Raw genomic sequence first — 18550 nt, forward strand, 5'->3', positions numbered from 1 at the left:
TATCACAATCTGGAGTCCCAACTTGGGCAGGTCGACTTTGGACTTTTGTTTCCTCATCTATCAATTCAAAGAATCAGATTCTCATCACTTTTTCTTCTGGCTCAAAATTACATTTCTAAGCCTTCCCTGGTCCTTCTCAGCTGGAACCCATCTTCCTCCTCTGAATATGGGTCAAAGGTTCTTTGTACCTATCACTATCGCATCAATTCATCCAAGAAATCATTTGCACATCCCCTGTATGTTGGGAGTTGTGTCAGAGGAAGAAGAGGAAAACAGATAGACCTGGCCCCTGCCACCAAGAGCAGATATCCACAAGATAGACCTGCCCCCTGCTACCGGTGTGTGTACATGGAGTTCAAGCTCTTATGAGATACTTCCTTTAAAAGCCAGAGCTAGCTACGTATCCCATCAGGGCTTTGTACAAAGTGGGTACAAAGAAGGGTTTGCCAAAAGCATAAAAAGCCCTTGTGCACCTAAATGTTACCTGCTCACCTGACTATGCTCTTGGGGCCAGTAGGAAGATCCCCTGGGAAGGAGATGTGGCCGGGCGCTTTCCCCAAATACTGCCTATTTTAACACTAGTGGGGAAAGACTTCAGATTCTCAATAAGGGGAAAAACAAGCTTCGTAAAGGACAGGCCCTTTGTTTTTAGGCACTGGAGTGGTACTTTTCACTTCAGATAGAGGATTCAAGTTTATTTATTTTTCTTTTTTTTTCTTTTTTCTTTTTTTTGCTTAAGTAAAGCCAGATGCTAAGCAAGATATGAATCATATGGAAAGCTTTTAAAGGTGGTGAGGACAAATGATCACTTTGATTCAAATCACTAAAGTACTCAAAGAATGCTCACACTGAAGCATCAGGAATGCAAACATGATAAAAAATTTAAAAGTACCCTTATGAGAAAACATTTTAAAAATGGCAATGACGGTAAGCTGGTCAGGTTCTACCACAGACTGTTGGGTCTGTGGCTTCTTATCGGGAGTTTTCTCACAAGAAGTTTTCAAACAGCAAAACCAAAATGATTCCTGGAACTACAGTGTTGAACACTCTTCAGTAAGTAGAGTCTCTGAACCGGAACACCCTGCCATGGCACACGCATTTTGCTTCATTCATGCTTCCAGTGATTCCTCTTGTGAGCTTTTTCTGTGCATTTGGCCGAGAAGGACAGTTTGGGGTTGACAATGATGGTACTGTTGAACCCAAGAGGTTCCATGTTCCAAGCCTCTGCCTATAAGGGGTTCTCAGGGCCTGCTGAGATGTGCTCCATCAGCAGAGAAACCATGATGTGGCACTCAGCAGATTCAGGTTCCCAGGAAACTCAAGGTAAACCCAAAGGTTTATTTGGGACATCAACCATTTTAGGGTTGGAAGACACAGGAGGATACAAATGATTGCTGCAATACACAAAAGTTTTATTTTTGACTTCCTTCTTCTTTTCTGAAGGCAAAATAAAATAGAACTGAACATCAATGAATTTTGTACAACAAAAACAGCTTTTAATATGGAATAGTCCATGAACATTTTAAAATCTCGGAATGGCTTCCCTTTTTCAAAGTCATGCTTTCTTGCGGTCCACAAGGAGTTGGCACGGAGGAGACAGTGGCAGCAGCGGGTGAGGTGACTGGAGGACGGGGCTTCTCTCAGATCCGTGTTAGCTGGTGCCACAGACTGGATGGGAGGATGCTCTCCACTTTCTCCATGACAAAGTTTAAGGGGGCAAACAAAGTGCTGAGGAACTGTAAAGAAACCAGACAGACACAGAAGTCAGCAGAAACCTTGTTCAAGACTATAAAACAAACCTCTCCACCCACTCCTGCAGCTTAAGTCACTGCATTACGAAAGTCTCAAAAGGCGACCATTTCATCTTTATGTTTACAGGAAACATCAGCTGATGGTCAAACTTGCATTCCAGTCCTTGGCCCCAGCACTGTTAGATAAGGGGGAGAAGTGTCAGCTGACAGCCCCCTCACTCCCCTGACAGGTGGCCCACAGTCCTGAGGTCTTCCTGCTAGTCTTTAGCATCTGCTGGTTGCCATGCAGATGACTGGTGTCATCAAACAGGAATGACAGATTGGTGGCAAGTGGGCACAAGAGTTAAAAAAATGGTGACAACTTAGACCAGCTGCTCATCTAGCTGGGTGTATAGCTCATTTTAAATGGAAAAGGCAATTTTAAAGGTCAAGTGTGTTGTGTATGAATTTCTTTGCGACTCCACTGCCTCCCAAACAGCAGCCTGGGCTCCTGTCTGAGCCACGTGTTTAGCAGCATGCCTGGGACCCTGGGAGAAGGCGGCAAACAGGCTATTCCATAGAGGACAGATCCTTGTTAAGAGGGGCTGTTCCGAGTGCACCTCTGGGAATTCTTTCATTTGGTTACTAAATTCCTTTCTGCTTTTCATGTAGAGAATAAAGCTCATTAGCTGTGTCTTTTAAGAAAGCCAAGTGCTTCACGTGAGACTCTTTTTAAAATATTATCAAATCCATTCTAATTCTGTTCTTGTGAAGAATCAGCTTCACTCCACACCCCATCCAGCATCTGGCAGAAGAGGTGCCCTACCCGTCAGGGAAGAGAGAGTTGTTGGGATGCTTTCATTGCCCTCTCTCTGCTCAGAACCCAGGTATTGTCTCACTGGGGTTCAACACCTGGTTCCTGTACTGTGGAGCCCTTTGTTCTAAGCCCTTGTCCATTACACAGCACCATCCATACTACCAAGAGTTTCTCATAGAAGTGTAGTGCAATGTGTGTGTATATATGCAGAGGGGATCACAGTTCTGAGGTCAAGCAAGTTTAGTACATTTAATGAAGTTAAATCAGGCTCCTTTACTAGGTATACGTTCTGTGGACTGTGTGTCTTCGAGAAGAGGTATGGTGGGCAAGTTTCCCAAATTTGCTAACCCAGAATCTTTCCTGTTGTTTTGTTTTGTTTTTGGACCCATAGAACTGGTCCAAAACCAGTTTCACACTGGGAAGGCCCACAACACATTATATAGCCAGATCATCAAATGCGAGATCCATAAGATGGAAAGTCAAGACAGCATAAAATTTGGGATCCTTCTCCAACCTGTGTTTTACACCAATTAAATGTATTTATTTAGCAAGGCAATTAAGTGCTGGGTGAAATATAAAGGGGTGTGGGACAAAACTAAACTCCCACTGTCAGGAAGCTCAAAGCCCAGTGAAGGAGGCGGCCACGAAGATATGGACAGAGCAAACTAATAACCAGATAGGCTATGATGGCAATCAGGATAGAGGCCCAAACAAAGCACTGGGACTGGAAAAGGGAGAGAATCCATTCTGTTGAAAGCAGCAGGAATACTTTTGAGAATGAGGCAAGTAAAACGGACTCCAGTGGATGCCTGGAATATGAAGAGAGAGAGATGGGGCAAGGATGGTAAAGAAATAGGAGCAGGGTGGGCCCTGCAGGCTCAGTAAACAGCCAGAAGAGAAATGGAAAAGCAACCGTATGACCAGAAGGTAGTAAATGGTTCAGTTTAGCCAGGACAGTTAGAAGAAGTATAGTTCAAAAGTGGCTAGAAGGATACTGGGGAGGGCCCTGTGTGCCAGGCTGGGTCTGCAGTTAAGAAACAGGCAGCCATGTCAGTGCTTCAGCAAAGAGGAGCCGGTGCCATCCTCAAGCGGGTGCCAGGTACATGGCAGTTTCTGATAACCTGAAATTATCCTTTGTTGAGTGCACAGAACCACCCTACGGAACAGATGGCCTATCCTTTTCAGTTTAGAGCTGGACTGGGTGCACCCACGCATGCAGTTGGAAGGCATCATGGGAGATAACGGGCCTGGGAATGAGCAATTACCGCCCAATTACTCTGAAAGCATTTGTAAAATCCTAGTTATAAGAGAATAATATGGAGCAAGTCTACTGATTGCCTTCACCCAACATGATACGAAATACACACATATGTGTACATGCATAATTATATATGTCTGCATGTGTATAACTACACAGACACATATATAATCAGAGACCACCAAGGCTCCACACACCACAGCATCTGTCTATAATGCTCAACTCCATCAAGAGGAGTTAAAGTGTTATAGTGGTCTGGATAAACCAGAGATTCTGACAGGTGGTAGAAGAGAGGGCCTAATAAACAAGGTGATATTGCTGGCAAAGTTATATCCTGAAGACTTGGCCAAAAACAGATTTAGAACTGTTGAAGTTGTGGTTGAGTGGGGAAGGAACTGCTGAATATTGAGCCACTGCAGCCATGGAGCTGTTGCAACTGCTGAACATGAGCCAGCACAGCTAGGTAACAGGCACCGCTCAAAGTCTGTTCTCTGGGTGATTCACACACACTAAAATGTGCGGACCTCAGGGAGCCACACCTTGAACTGCAGAATGAATGGAGATGTTACAATGTTGGCTTAAAATAAAGGCCTTTTTTGTTTTTTATTTGTTTGCTTTGTTTTGGGCACTAACCTGACTTGGATAAAAAGCACAAAAGTGAGGCCTCTGAAAATCAAGAGGAGAGCTTCATCCTGTTTGATGTCCATAAATGCTCCCTTTTCCCCATGCTGCACAGCAAAGTACAGTGGCCCCTTCTTTCCTGGGTGACACCTGCCCTTCTCAACAAGGTCCCACAAGAATACTAAGCCCCAACGCCTCCAACGTATAGAATGATTCTCTTCTATCCCTCCTATCTAGAATGCTCCATCCTTGGGAGAATTCACAAAGACTCCCTTGAACTTTTTCCTAGAGGGCCTAATTTACTCTTTCACAAACCCCAGTTGAGATGTGCTTCCTTCATTATTAAGCCACCTTCCCCCACAGCATGCCTTCCATCCCATACCTGCAAGCAGGCAGCAGGCAATGTAGTGAGGGGTCTGAAGTTGCTAAACCCTTCCACTTTGTAACCAAACAAAGGCCAGTGGCTCCATCAGGAGATATTTTTTAAAATGTCTGGAGGTGCATGACTGGCTTGGGATGCTCAGCTGTATTTCTGAGCATGTTTGAAAATTAGTCAATATTTTTTAGCTGGAGACCCAACCAATACACAAGGAGAAACAGCAGTTTTCACTTGACTTAAGGGGCACTTTACTGCTGAAAAGTTGAGTCTGAATGAGCAACACCAAGAAAGCCTGGAACAGCCTATTTATCTCGATGTCTACAACTGTCCAGAGGGCAGAGATACATGGTCAAATCTTTAACCAAAATGCCCCAGGATTCAATGAGCGTCTAGTGGTGAGAAAATGCAACTGAACTAGTAAAAAAAGAGAATGACACTTCAATTGCCTGATCTTCCTTTTCCTGAAACACCATCACTTAGAAGGTCACGGCTCCCAACAGGCTTCATTAACATTCAAAACGCCTCCACTTATCTGAATAACTTCCAGGTGCCCTACTGCAATCAGACAATTGACATTTCACGGTAATCAATATCAGGCTTCAAAGAGGTCGAGGCCTATAAGTGAAGATGAGAGTCAGAAATCAGGAGTCTCAGTCTCAGGGAAGGAGAGACACTAGAGAAGGAAAGACAGAGGGGTCAGAATCCTGACCTTCCCACACTCTGTGAGGAGGTGGGTTTGGAATGATAACGTAGTTATATGTGCAAGCTTATCTTTGTAACTAAACATTCTAGGAAGAGTTAGTCCTAAATCACTGAGGTAGATTAGATTAGGGGGAAATGCCAGTGGAAGCTGCTCCTTCCACTATTTCCCAGTGGTTCATGCTTCCCTGTGGGCTTCCTTATGGGCCGCACATCATGGTCACCATGTAAACACGCTGGAGAGTTCCCAAGCCCGCAGCTGGGGGTGGCGGTGCAATCTCTCGGCATCTACTAAAGGTCATCGTCCCAGGGACATTATCTCAGGAAAGGGCTGAGAAAATCACTTTCACAAGCTGCAAATGGTCGCAGGCAGCCTCTAGGGCAGTTGCGATAACCTGCGGGGTGTGGGGTGTGGGGTGTGGGGTGGGAGCTTCGGGAGGAGCCTAATGAAGTGCCCAGGGTGAAGATGCAGAGAAGACTCTGGGGGCAGGTCGAGGAGGCGGCGGGAGAAGGGGCTTGTCTCATTCAGGCCATCCATCTTCCTTCCCCACAGAGTCTCTACAGACATTTTATGAAGGGCAAGATAAATGTGATTCTCCAGACAGAGGTTGAAATGCAAACGTATCTAAAGTACATTTGAAAACTATGGGGAGCTGACCAAACTACCACACCTTGGTAGAGCAGAAAATATGAGGACCCTAAAGGCAGATTTATATTTTATTCAATCATTTGATGCTATACTCAAAACCAAAGCTTTGAAAACATGAAAGGAGTGGTGTCCTGTCCCGCATCCATAATGAACACCCCTCTGCTACACTCTGGAAGCACAGCTGGACGGCCAGTCCTAGAGAACACCCAGTTGTATTCTAGTTGCTGTCCTTCCCTCTGCATTCCCAATCCCCTTGCCAGTTAAAGCAGGCTCAGGCAATTATTCATTCCATTCAATGCAGTGGTTGTACAGCTGTGTCACCAGGGGTGCGCTTGACAACTGAGTTGCCCATGCTGACCCCAGACCAAGAAAGTTCGGCTTGTGGGGACAGGCCTCAGTAGCTTTTAAGTTTCTCGATATTTCCAAGGTACAGCCAAGGAAACCACTGATTCCTGAAAAGCTTCCACCTGAACAGCTCTGACGGCACACCATGCAGCTGCAAGTGGCTGCCTGAAGGTTCAGCTTTCCAAGCAGTGTTCCTGGAAGGAGACAGTAAAATGCCCTCAGTCTCCATCCTCAGAATCTGCTGGGGGCTTTGTGAAAAATACAGATTCCTCCTGCTAATACTCAAGATTTTGGATTTCTGGTGGTGCGGCCAGGTGAATATGTAGACTGGAGGCTGGGAATCTCTATTGATTCAAAACTCCCACCAAGTGCTATTAGTCAGTTTAATGAAGAATACTGGACTAATGACATATTTTTACAAGTATGCTCTAAAAATATTTAACAGAAAACATGAAAGACCAATAATTGTTTAATGTAAATATATTCTTGTTTTAAATTTTACTAAGTCACACTCAGAATTTTGGCAACTACTTTTACTCAGAGATTGGCTAGGGAGTAGAAGAAAATAGCAAGTAGTGTAGGCCCATAAACTAAGGAACATCCAAGGCAGCAATATGGGTGATAATGGGTGTAGAAATCATGTCATGCACAGAAGATTTAAGGAAATGCAAGATATTCTACCCGGAGGAAAAAGCAGGTAGTTGGTTAGAGGTGGCCATTAATTAGTGAGCTGTCCTAAGAATTTGTAAGAGGAAGGAGGGCTTTTTGGTGTACCCTAAATATAGAATAGGAATAAGTGGAAACCAAAGGGAGGCAGATTTTTACAGTACAAGGAAAAGTTCTGAGTCATCCAATAATCAAATGGGCTTTGATGTTTATAAATATGTGAGCGTCCCATCACTGAAAGTATTCAAGATGAGCCTAGGTGACCCCCACTCAGGGTTGCTGTTAAAGGCAATTTGCTTCAGGTCCCTTTCAACTCTAAGAGGCTATGATTATAAGCATAAAAGAAGAAAACAAAATGCTAAGCTGCATCTGATTTTTCCATTGATTCTTTCTGCAGAGACCACTACCATATATTATTTAATAATCATTTATTGAAAACCTCCTATGTGCAAGGCACTGTGCAAAGCCTTGGGGATACAGAGATAAGGAAGACACCGTCCTGCTCTCAAGGAGCTCACATTCTAAATGGGACAGACAAGTTTTCAACAATTATAATACGGTACAATAAATGTAAGAATATACGTATTCATGGACTACTGCGGGATCATAGAGGACAGACACCTAACTCAGCTTAGAAGAACTTTAAAGGAAGCTGAGTATAAAAGAACGAAGAGGCATTAGTAGAGTGGATGAGCAGGGTGGTGACAGTGAAGGGCATACCACACACAGCAAACAGCACATGCAAAGGCGCAGAAGTGTGCAAGAGCCTGGTGCATCTGGGAATGGTGAGTGATCCACTGTGGCTGAAGAGCAGTGACTGTGCAAGAGTTGGGAGAGCTAAGGCTGAGAGGTAAGCAAGGGCCAGATCATAAAGAGCCTTGGATGCCATGCTGAACAACTGGGACTTGATCCTGAAGTCAGTGAGAAACCACTGGAGAAATTTAAGCAGGGAAGTGACATGCTCAGATGTGCAATTCAGAATGACCATTCTTGTGTCAGCATAAAAGAAAGACTGGTAGAGGATAAGACAGGAAGCAAGGAGACCAGTTAAGACTATGGCAGGAGTTCAGGCAAGAAATAACAAGGACCTAGACTAAGAGGGATGCTTTGGGAAAAGGAGGGAAAGAAGAGGTGAATCACATTTACTGAAGGCCTAGTTGCTTAGGAGGTTAGAACTGATGGATTGTGAAGGCCGAGACAGATGGGATGTGGGGAGTGAGAGAGGAAGGGCTGCTGAGTTTCTGGCTTGAGCAACGGGGTGGATGGCGGAGGTCAGGAATACAGGAGGAGGAGCAGTTTTGGTGGTGGGGGAAGAGGAGTGATGAGTTCAGTTTTGGAAATGTTGAGATTGAGGTGCCGGAGGGATTTCCAGTTCATCTTCAACACGCATGAAAATACTCTTGCAATTCCAGTCCCTGAACTCTGCCGAGCAGAAAATGTCACTCATCTGGAAAGGGATTAAATCAACCCAGCCAAGTTAGAAATCGTCCTTTCTGATTGCACTCGCCTTGAAATCTGAATGGAGTTCCAGAGAAGCAATTGATACTCTTTTCCTTATTCCTTCTGTTTGCAACTCATCTGTGGCAAGATCAGTAAGCTTATCCTCAACTGCATGTGCAGGTTGCAATGGTCAGTTTTCAACAAAGAAACAATGGTTCTTGGCTGTCAATGCAGATGGCTTTTCTTATTAAACTCCTCTCCTCAAGCTCCTTAAAGACGCTTAATGGATTTCCATATTTCTAAATGTCATTTCAGTTTATTTCTTAATAAGCCCTTCACACCCTCTGTTTATTCCTTAAACAAGCCAAGGGTTTGCAGCCTTTTAAAAAAATTTTTAAATCATCTTTGAAAATGTAAATCTCATCCTTCACTAAGGAAAGACCCACGATATCCAAAGATTAGAAATAATGCCATTCAATTTACAGAAAACTGAATAATTTCCCACACATTTTTCATTTGCTAGGATTCCCCAAATCATTCCATCCTTTTGGACCTCCTGCATTTTTTGGAAACGGCTGAGAATTTGTGAAATGAGGCAAGGCATGCAGTAACAACCTGCACTTTCTCATTTGACCCTTAGCACTTTGATTCCATTGATGATCATGAAAATTAAATGGTGAGCAATGATCTTTGCAGGCTCGTATCCATTTCTGCAAGGCAACCCCGTTTCTCTTATGCTGCTTCCCTTGGCTTTCCCCGTCCATTCCCCGAGGCCTCCCTCTAGGCAAACACTCACAGCTTTTGCGAAGACCCCCATAAGTTCCGGGAACTGATGTGTCAGGAGGGCCAGCATGGCTGTGAAGGAACATAATCCAGCAGTAAAGAGAATAAAGAAGGGAAGCTCCTTCTTTGGGTAAACTGAGACTTCATGGAAAGCTGTGGAGAAGAGCAAAAGGAAAACATCAGGGCTGGAGTAAAACGCATTCTCAGGGAAGGTCTATATGGTGGCACTGACTCCGGAGCTTGGGAAAGAGTTGGAAGCCTATTGGAAATGAAAAAATAGCACACCTGACAAACCGTAGCCAACATCTGACCCAGCCTTTGGAGGCCCATCTGCTGGTCACAAGTCTCCGGCCAGGCTTCAGCACTTTAAGTGGAGGCAGGAGGGGGCGAATTTGGGGGTGTCACCCCTTCATGGGAGGGAAGAGGAGCACCGCCTATGCCTAATGTATAGTATTTTTTTCTCAAAAGCAAACACAGTTAAAACAATGAAACTACTCAAATTACAAAACACGTGTTCATTGTACAAAACCTGGAAAATCCAAAATCGAGTATACAGGGAAAAAAGGCGCCCCATCCATATGTTTTCCTTCCTGTATTTTAAAAGTCATTATAAGGAGGTGATACTAGTTTCTCCTGTATTTTCTCCTGGCGCTCTCTAAGTATGTCAGTGGAGGATGCCACCCTCACAGAGAGACATCCAGCGAGGACCTCACATGTAGGTCTATTCAAACTGCAAGACGGGAAGGTCAAGGCTGCTAGGGTTATCTGGCACAATTGTAAGAGACTCTAGATGACAAATACACTTCCAACAACCATCAAAAAACGAGAAAACCTGGTGCTCTTTAGAGCGCCTTCTATAACTTTTATATTTCAAACATTGGGTTTGGGAAAACCAAAAAGCTGTGGTACAAAGGTCAAGAGAATCGCCTCCTTCTCTGTGCTCGTTATGATGCTGCCTGAGAGACTGCCTGGGTCGATGGGGCTGGCCTGCAGGAGGAGAAAGAGCCAAGTGCTGGGGGTGCTGCGGGAGAGGCTGTGAAACTGCACGTGAGAAACAGCCCACTCTCACCAAGAGGACCAGAGGGCTCCATGGTCCTCAGGGAATACAAGATCTAGAGGCCTTTCCTCTATCATTCAGCTCCTGTTCCTCAGAGTCCTCAACAGTAATCCACAAGGCTGAATACTGAGGGTGGAGGGGATCCAGGAGGAGCTCCATGCAGACAAACATGCCTACTACGTCCAGGTAGGTCAGCCTGCTGCAATTCAAACACAGAGAGCAAGTGTGCTCAGGGCCTCATGTGGCTATAATTATACTTTTAATGTGCAAATTATGGGTAGCACTTAAAACAACCTACCTTCTTCATATCCTCACCCTCAACATCCAACGAAAAAAGATTTTGGAGGGAGACCAGACTTGGAGCACTGCATTCAATTAATGTGAGCCATAATTTTCTATTTCGGGCTTATAAAGATTATCCCTCTAAGGTTTCTCTTAAGAACTGTAATCTTGTTCTAATAACCAATCTATCCCCATGGAAACTTAATTGGACTCGATTAAAACATTTAAAAACATTGTACTTTTCAGAAAACTGCCTTTCTTACCAGAAAACCAAAACTTAACAAGGATCTCCCTGAAGTGGGGAGTCAAAAGGTAAACTATGGGCCCACGGTGAGGATTTCTGAAATCAAATCTAATGTGTGAGGCACCAGACTCTTTTCACAATCAAACTTGAACAGTGAGGAACACATCACGGGGATCTCCCAGTTCCCCGGGTAACAAATCTCGCACTGGGTCTGGCTGGCAAGGAGGCAAGTGAGCACCTCCTGCTACCTCAATCTGATGACAGCCATTGAGTTCTGCACCCAGATCCCACCATGCTGGAGACTCATGACTGGCTGGATAATGCTGGTGTCTGGAAATTTACTATGCACCCAGGGCTCTAAGGTTACACTGTTCCTCTGCGGAAAGTACTTATATGTTACAGCTATAAGATATTGATATAACTGGGGCTGGTGAAAGGGCAGAGATGGCAGGAGAGAAGACAGAGAAGGGAGAAGAGCTGAAATTTGGAGCTTATTTTCTCAGGGAGAAAAATAGATCCTAAGTCAGGGCCACATGAAGAGCCTGACATGATCCTTGTACACAGTATGATTTGATAATAACCATTTAGCCTGAATTGTCAAAACAATGTTGTATTACAGCAAAGCAAAATAATATTTTCCACATGTGGTGTGGGTCATTAGACTGCTAGCAGTGTAAGGTAGTGGAGGGCAGAGTTTTCTTTTGTGTGCTTTCATACAGTGCTGAGGCTGCACGTGTGCTCTGCACATGGTACTCTGAGCCACTACATGCAACCCACGAGGTGCTCATGGGAAATCCCTCTGGCCAGAGCACAGCCTCACCACAGAGCACACTGCCCTGCCCCACAACTCCACCTCTGGCCATGGTGCCAGCTTCCTGGTACTGCCTGCCCACCCATGACTCATGAGCAGCTCCCTCTCGGTCAGCAGCTCTTCTTCAAACTCCAGTCTGTGCAGACCACATCTGTCCAGCGGAGCAGCCCAGGCAGAACCCTCACAATGGACCGGCCCAGCACATACCCGCTCAAACCAGGGGTCTCTGTGCTCCGGCCCATCAGTGCATAGGGTTTCTTCAGTTACATTTCAATCCTTTGGCATTTTTCCCTTTGATAAATTTGGAGAGACTTGGAGGAACAGGAAGCCAAACCCACTCACATAATTCACTTGAATTCATATGCTATTAAACAAGGACAGGGGTTTGGAGAAAAGTAATAAAAGATAAGGAACATTCTAAACATTGATATTCCCACCTCTTCCAATCCCCACCTTTCGCCACACACCCTCACTGGCTGAAGAGAGGTGAGACTTACATGGAAGCAGCTCTCGGTCTGCTGTTTCTGTACAGATTGGGTAAGGATAAAATAGGTGCCCCTTTTCCAAGGGATAAGGGATCATCCGAAAAGCTGAAAAGGAGAAAAAATAGGTCAGAGATGTCCAATGTTTGGGTCATAACTTCCCAACTGCAAAAAGGGACGTTTGAGCGTTTTTGTAACAGGGAACGCTTCTACAAAGGAGGCAAGGCTTACCCACCCAAGCTATGTGCCAGATGAAATGTCAGAGATCAATTATGATGTATTACTCACACATTCATCTCACACTATATATTCTGGGCAAACCTCACAAAACTGGGTGGGACAGAGGTGCAGAGGGGTTGGGAAGCCATCAGTATCAATGCCCAGGGTTTCATCATCTACTAAGTATTATTAAAATGTTATGGGCACTAATTCAATATAGCTAAACAAATAGTAATCATGCAAACATGGATTAAAATGCTTCCCCAAGAAGCAAATGTGGATCGACTTGTTGGAGTTTGTCTAGATGTACAAATATGAAAAGCATTCTACCAAGTTGATTTAAAAAATACTGTTTAAGTGGATTTGAATTCCAATCAAGATGAATAAAAACAAAAATCTAAAAACGATAACTCGGGAGGCATTTCTAAACTTTATTAAAAGTTTAAATCTTAAATATCATGTGGGAAAACTGATCTGGAGAGATTAATTATCTGTATTTTGATGACATTAGGTCACCTAAATTCTGCTTTTGTAGCATCAGATGACATTAGGGCTCACACTGAATTACGGCTTTCCAATCAATCCATTCTTTCCCATGATCAAGTGTGTTACTCTCCCTGTTTCAATGTCATCAGCATGTTAGTCTCACTGTTCCTATGAACAGTACTCGTGGAGGTAATTTTTCTTCAACAGATGTCCTCTTACTAGAGCCTGCTGTAGATATAAAATATAAAAGCTCTACCCTACTCTGGGAATGTCAGATAACAATCCTTGCCTTCATGTATGTTAGTGAGGGATGGTAAAACATGCAGCAATATTTTTAGTTTTAAATGATACATTTCAAGGAATCATAGCTACATCCTCTGCTTAACTACCAGAGCCTTCTCAAAATGCTGTCAATGTACATATTTATCTTTTGCATACTTATTTCAAACAGGAATCAGAAACAAAGAATGTTCTCCCTCACAAGAAATGACAAGGTTCCATTGTAACCAGCATCAGTGCACATATGGTATTTATTCTGGTGTCTGAATATTATTTAAAAGTAAAAACATTATGTATGTGATTCCAGCATTTGGAATGCAGTCAATCTACACCGCAGTGGTATCACTCTGAGGTTACAGCACATTGCCACGGAGAATATAAATCACTATAAATGTGGGATTAGAGCAGAGCCAGTTTGCTGGCAGTTTGCTGAGGTAAAAATGTTATCAATTTTCCTCTCATAACAGAAACCTCTTAAACAGAGATTAAAACATTAAAAACACCCCAGACTTTAACTCTGCTTAAAATGAAAGGCTCACCCTAGTTCAATCAGACCTTTTCTTGCATGCAAACAAAGATGACTTTTGCCCGCTAGAACAAGCAAGAGAGTAGTTCTTTGCACAGGTTGTTAACACACAAAGATCATTCCAAGGAACCAACATCTCTCCATTAGAACCAGACTTTCAAGAGAACGAAACACCCCCAACAGAAACAAACAAAAACAAAAATAAGCCTTTTAGTGCCTTTATAGGATACACTACAATCTCTTCTGGGAAGTACTGGATTTAAACGTAAACTACATTATGGCAGGATTTTAATGCCATTTCCCATAAATGATGGCTGCTACAAAAGCATCTGAAAAATGTGGAAAAACCTACGTGGGAAGTTTTTTTTTTGGTTTTTTTTTTCCCCCCAAATCCAGATTCTCCATGTGCAAAGGGCTGCTGGGTTGCTGTAATTAAGAATCTGTTCAAGTTCATATGATATAAATATAAACCCTCAGTTTTCAAAGTGGCTATAAATTTGAATGCTAAATTTTATTCAAAATTGAAGTCAGTTTGCACTTCAGGGAGTAATTTTTTAAATGAAATACAGGAGTGCAAGATCTTGAGAGTGTTCAACCATAGAAATCTAATGGTTGGTTGGTGTCTTTTCAGTCAAATGCTACATGTTTTTCACTCCAATATTTGGCACGCATACAGAATTTTGTGCGTCAAGTTGGCCTTTTCCTTTTTCTAATTGGTTCTGGCCTTTTTGGAGAGGTTAGAGACACAATACAACTTTAAAAAGAGTGCATGTGTACACACAGCCACCCACCCACACCCTCTTCCCGGATTGCCCTCCACCCCCATGATTATAAAGATGCTTATGGTGGTCTTAAAATCTCTCTCATGTCAGCTGTCATTTGCATTGAGCTCATAAAATAATAATAAGGCTTTTGGCTTCACTAAACAAAAGCAAATACAATTTCTGCTTGCAATTCTATCCTTTACCCACCCTGCAGTGCAGGGCCCAGTCAAGTGTGAGATAAGCAGGGGAGGTCCGGAGAGAGGCCGGGAAAGGCACTGCACAAGCCTTGCCAGCGTCACCTCCCACCTCCTGGTCCCTTTCACTGCTAAGACATGCAACTGCTCCATGACAGCCTTGTGCCTTTTGCCAACTGTCCAGAAATTTTGCTAATCTAAGTATTAAAAACACACTGATTTGGCGGTGCCAATAAGAACAGAAAAAGGTCATTTGAACAGATCTATTTTATGAATGAGTACAGACCTAAAAATCCTTGAGAAAACACAAATTTCAGAGGAATTAAAAATACACATGTATTGGGTTAAAAACAAAACAAAAAAGCTAGGCCACTCAGAGTGAATACATGGTATACAAATGATATTTCTGCACTTTCTTCTGTGTGCCATCTCTTCCCCTACCTTGATTTTGGTTGTGCATTTGTTGAAGGGTCAAAATGAAACTGGGAATTAGTGAAAGAACAGATCACGTCTTCACAGTCAAGTCTGCGGCACAATGCTCCCTTCTTCTATCCCTGACCAGACACATTTTCTTGGTTCCAAGTCTATCAGTGCTGTTCCCATCAGAGATTCTCAATTGATACTGGGGGTAAAAATCACCAGAACCAAAGAAACGACAAAAGGATGGATACATGAACAAGTTAATTCCTGATTTTCCCAATGACTTCTAACGACCTCTTCTTACTCTACCTACCAGATAGGCAAGGATAGAATGTAATTAATCTAAGAGTATCTTAGATAACTTTATACAGATTATTTGTAATAGAGGGAACTGAGTTTGAATCCCAGCTCTACTTCTTATAATCAGTCATTTGTCAAAAGGTGAGTGGCTTCTTATGTGACAAGCACACAAAGGTGAGAGCACAGCACACACTGCCCCTGCCCTCATGGAGCTCACCACCAAGTGCCAGAAGCAGGATCCAATCATGAAAGTAAGAGCAAAGGTTCCCACGGTGATGAACACCTCCAAGGGAGTCACGGTGCTGTCTGTACATAATGGCAGAGCAGCCAGAGTGGCATCTAAAGGATGAGCAGGACCTGCCCAGGCTCACTAGCGTATGACTTTGGGTGGGTTGTTAATCTGTGTCCCTGGCTCTTCATCTGTAAAACGAGAATACCACAGGCCTCCAAAGGCTGGTAAAGGAACTAAGTGTAACAGCAGAGGTCAAGGCATCCACATATAGTGCCTGGCTGCTCAATAAAGGTTGGGTTTCTCTTTCCCCCATATCCCTCTCTCTATTAAACCTAAAGTTCCTACTTTCTCTATCAGGTCATACTCTAGCTTATACATAAAAATTCTGCTTGTTTGTTAATACTTAGAAATGCAAGTGATAGAACAGGAAATTGTCACCAAATTGCAAATTTCATGTCCTTACCTTTAAGTTCAATGTAGCTAACCAGCCACAAAGGCCATCTGTTTTTAGTGAGGCATTTGGGTGCAGCAACAAAGAAAATTCAAAAGTCAAAAGGCTGGGTTGTGATCCCATGCTTTCACCACCTAATTGTGTGACCTTGGGAAAAACACTTTCCCTTAGTTGGATTAAATGATGTTCTACTCTGAAATTCTAGGGTCTTACAGCAGACTCACTAACTTCCTAGTGACCCTCACCACTCTAATACTCAGTTCCTACTTTCATGATAGATAGTGTGGATACAAGCACTACTATCTATCTATCTAATGTGGGGTGTGTGTGTGTGTATTTTTTGCTTATATACACTGTACACACACACACACACACACACACACACACACACACACACAAACATTCCTCCCAAAGCATTTCAGATTCCTATTCATCTTGATCTCCTCAACCCAATGCCTGGCACAAAGGAGGGACTCAATAAATGTCTGTTGAATAAAGTAATGAATGAATAAATGCAAAATCAAGCAGAGAGAGAATTTTCCTTTTTAAAGGTGGACCCATATGATAGCCAGTCACCAAGACTGAATAAAGGAAAGGAGCAAGTTGGTTCTACTGGGCAGTAGGTGGGGAACCATCATATGATATCTGGAGCCTGGCTATTAGGGTAAGTTAGCTATGACCAGAGACTTTAGCCCATCATTGCTTTCTCCCAAATTACAAAATTTAGCCTTGGATCTATGGGGGAGGGTGGTAGAATTTCTCTTTCGTAGTTCAAAAGATGCCAGCCTTATGGAGGAAAAGTTTGGCTAGAGGAAATGCCCTAAGAACCACATCTTACAGTGAGCAGCATTTGCCATCAGGTTCAAAGAGAATAAATTAGAATCAGAATCTCATCCTATGCTTCAACAATGGGCCATTTTCCCCTCTCAAAAGAAATACTCAGCCTTAGTTCCCCTAAAAAACACCACCCTCAAATCTTATACATTATTTAGTGGATTCTTTGGGGCGGGGGGATCTCTAAAAAGAAAATAAAGAGTCTTACTTGGTCAAGTAGAAAAAAACAGAAACAAAGAAAGGCTAAGTGATATACCCCATGGCAGACTAGCCTCCTGATATGCAGAACTAGAAAATTAAAGTTCACAGTTGTGGTCGGCAGGCAACCCCGCTTTCTAAAATAAATACAGCCAAAACAGAGCCCTGAAAAGATCAAGATAGGAAGGAGATAAAACCACATCAGTATTAATACAGGTAACACAGAGAATGTGCCATTTAAAATACGGCCCCAGCAAAAATAAAAAATAAAAATAAAATAGGGCCCCATAGGTGTAATACCCTTGTAAAGAAGACCCAGTTCAAACAAGACCCTTCATTTCTCTTTTTTTTCGTTCAACTCATACTTCCAGTGGTGCATGTATGTGAGGATCACCAGAACAGACAGTGTTTAAAATAAATACGATTCAGATAAGGTGGCAGCTATGTAATGAGCTGGAAACATATTATAAAATCTTGTACATTAAAACCGTCGCCCTTTCTTAATTACTTGGAACATATTGTGTACTTTCAGGGGCTGTGACAGTGATGAATCAAACATTTTGGAAACCTTTGAAATGCTGATGTATTTGTGGTTGAGGATTCAGTTTTTTTTTTTTTTTTTTTAAACTACCATATGTTTCAAACCCAAACAATCTCTGCCATGCATCAGCTGGACTCTGGGGTTTTATCAAAAATGGGAGGTTTTTTTTAGCTTGATTGGAGGAAAACTCACTTAATTCCACTAATTAAGGATGACTAATGTTCTAACATAACAAATTCATTAAAAATCAAAACAAAATACACCTACACCCCTACCCCCAACAAACACTTTTGACAGAAACTAAAAATTTGTTTTAAATCTCCCAAATTTACTAATAATCATTTTGAACATGGAACCCAGTAAAATTAGGTACTGTTACCTTCTTCCCTGAATTTTCTTTCTAATGAAAAACGGAAGCTGGAAGGGAGTTGGGGAATGGTCTTAAATTTCAGAATGAAGATAAAAATGATTCAAAGGAGAAAACCTAAACTATGAGGCTGGAGACATCAAAAGGCACCACCAAGTGGTGCACTGGCAGAAGTGCAGCCTCCTTTGCTCCTGCACAGGCTGCCTATACATGGCCAGCTGACCTGAGAGGGAGCTGCGGCAACTGCCCTGAAGTCACCAGTCTGGGGTGGGTGGGGTATGGCATTCAGTATCATTAGTGCTTCACAGTTTCTAAAAATTACTAAAGTTAAGTAAATGCTACTGTAAGTAGCTGAGTCAGAATTCTAATCCAGGTCATCTGATGGAAAATCCAGAGCTCTGAACCTCCATTTAACTTAGAATGAACACAGATCCAGAAGCGATGTCAAAAGACTGGATAAGATTGTCTGGGTTTGG

The 18550-nt window shown here is 42.9% G+C and overlaps 1 protein-coding gene across 14 annotated transcripts in view; it reads right to left on the reverse strand.

The window, feature by feature from the left end:
• Positions 1 to 1391: 1391 nt before the first annotated feature.
• Positions 1392 to 18550, reverse strand: part of LOC105475562 (suppression of tumorigenicity 7) — a 272359-nt gene continuing 255200 nt past the window's right edge. For 8 of the 14 annotated variants that reach the window (XM_071094580.1, XM_071094579.1, XM_011731020.3 and 5 more), the window contains 3 exons: positions 12279 to 12371; positions 9401 to 9540; positions 1392 to 1736 (listed from right to left, as the gene is read on the reverse strand). In XM_071094580.1, the coding sequence (XP_070950681.1) occupies positions 1641 to 1736; positions 9401 to 9540; positions 12279 to 12371 (329 nt within the window). In that variant the 3' untranslated portion in view covers positions 1392 to 1640. The other 6 variants (XM_071094577.1, XM_011730994.3, XM_011730987.3 and 3 more) reach the window with 1 other exon arrangement.

Source organism: Macaca nemestrina, chromosome 4 (assembly GCF_043159975.1).
Source record: "Macaca nemestrina isolate mMacNem1 chromosome 4, mMacNem.hap1, whole genome shotgun sequence".
NCBI classification, from domain to species: Eukaryota; Metazoa; Chordata; class Mammalia; order Primates; family Cercopithecidae; genus Macaca; species Macaca nemestrina.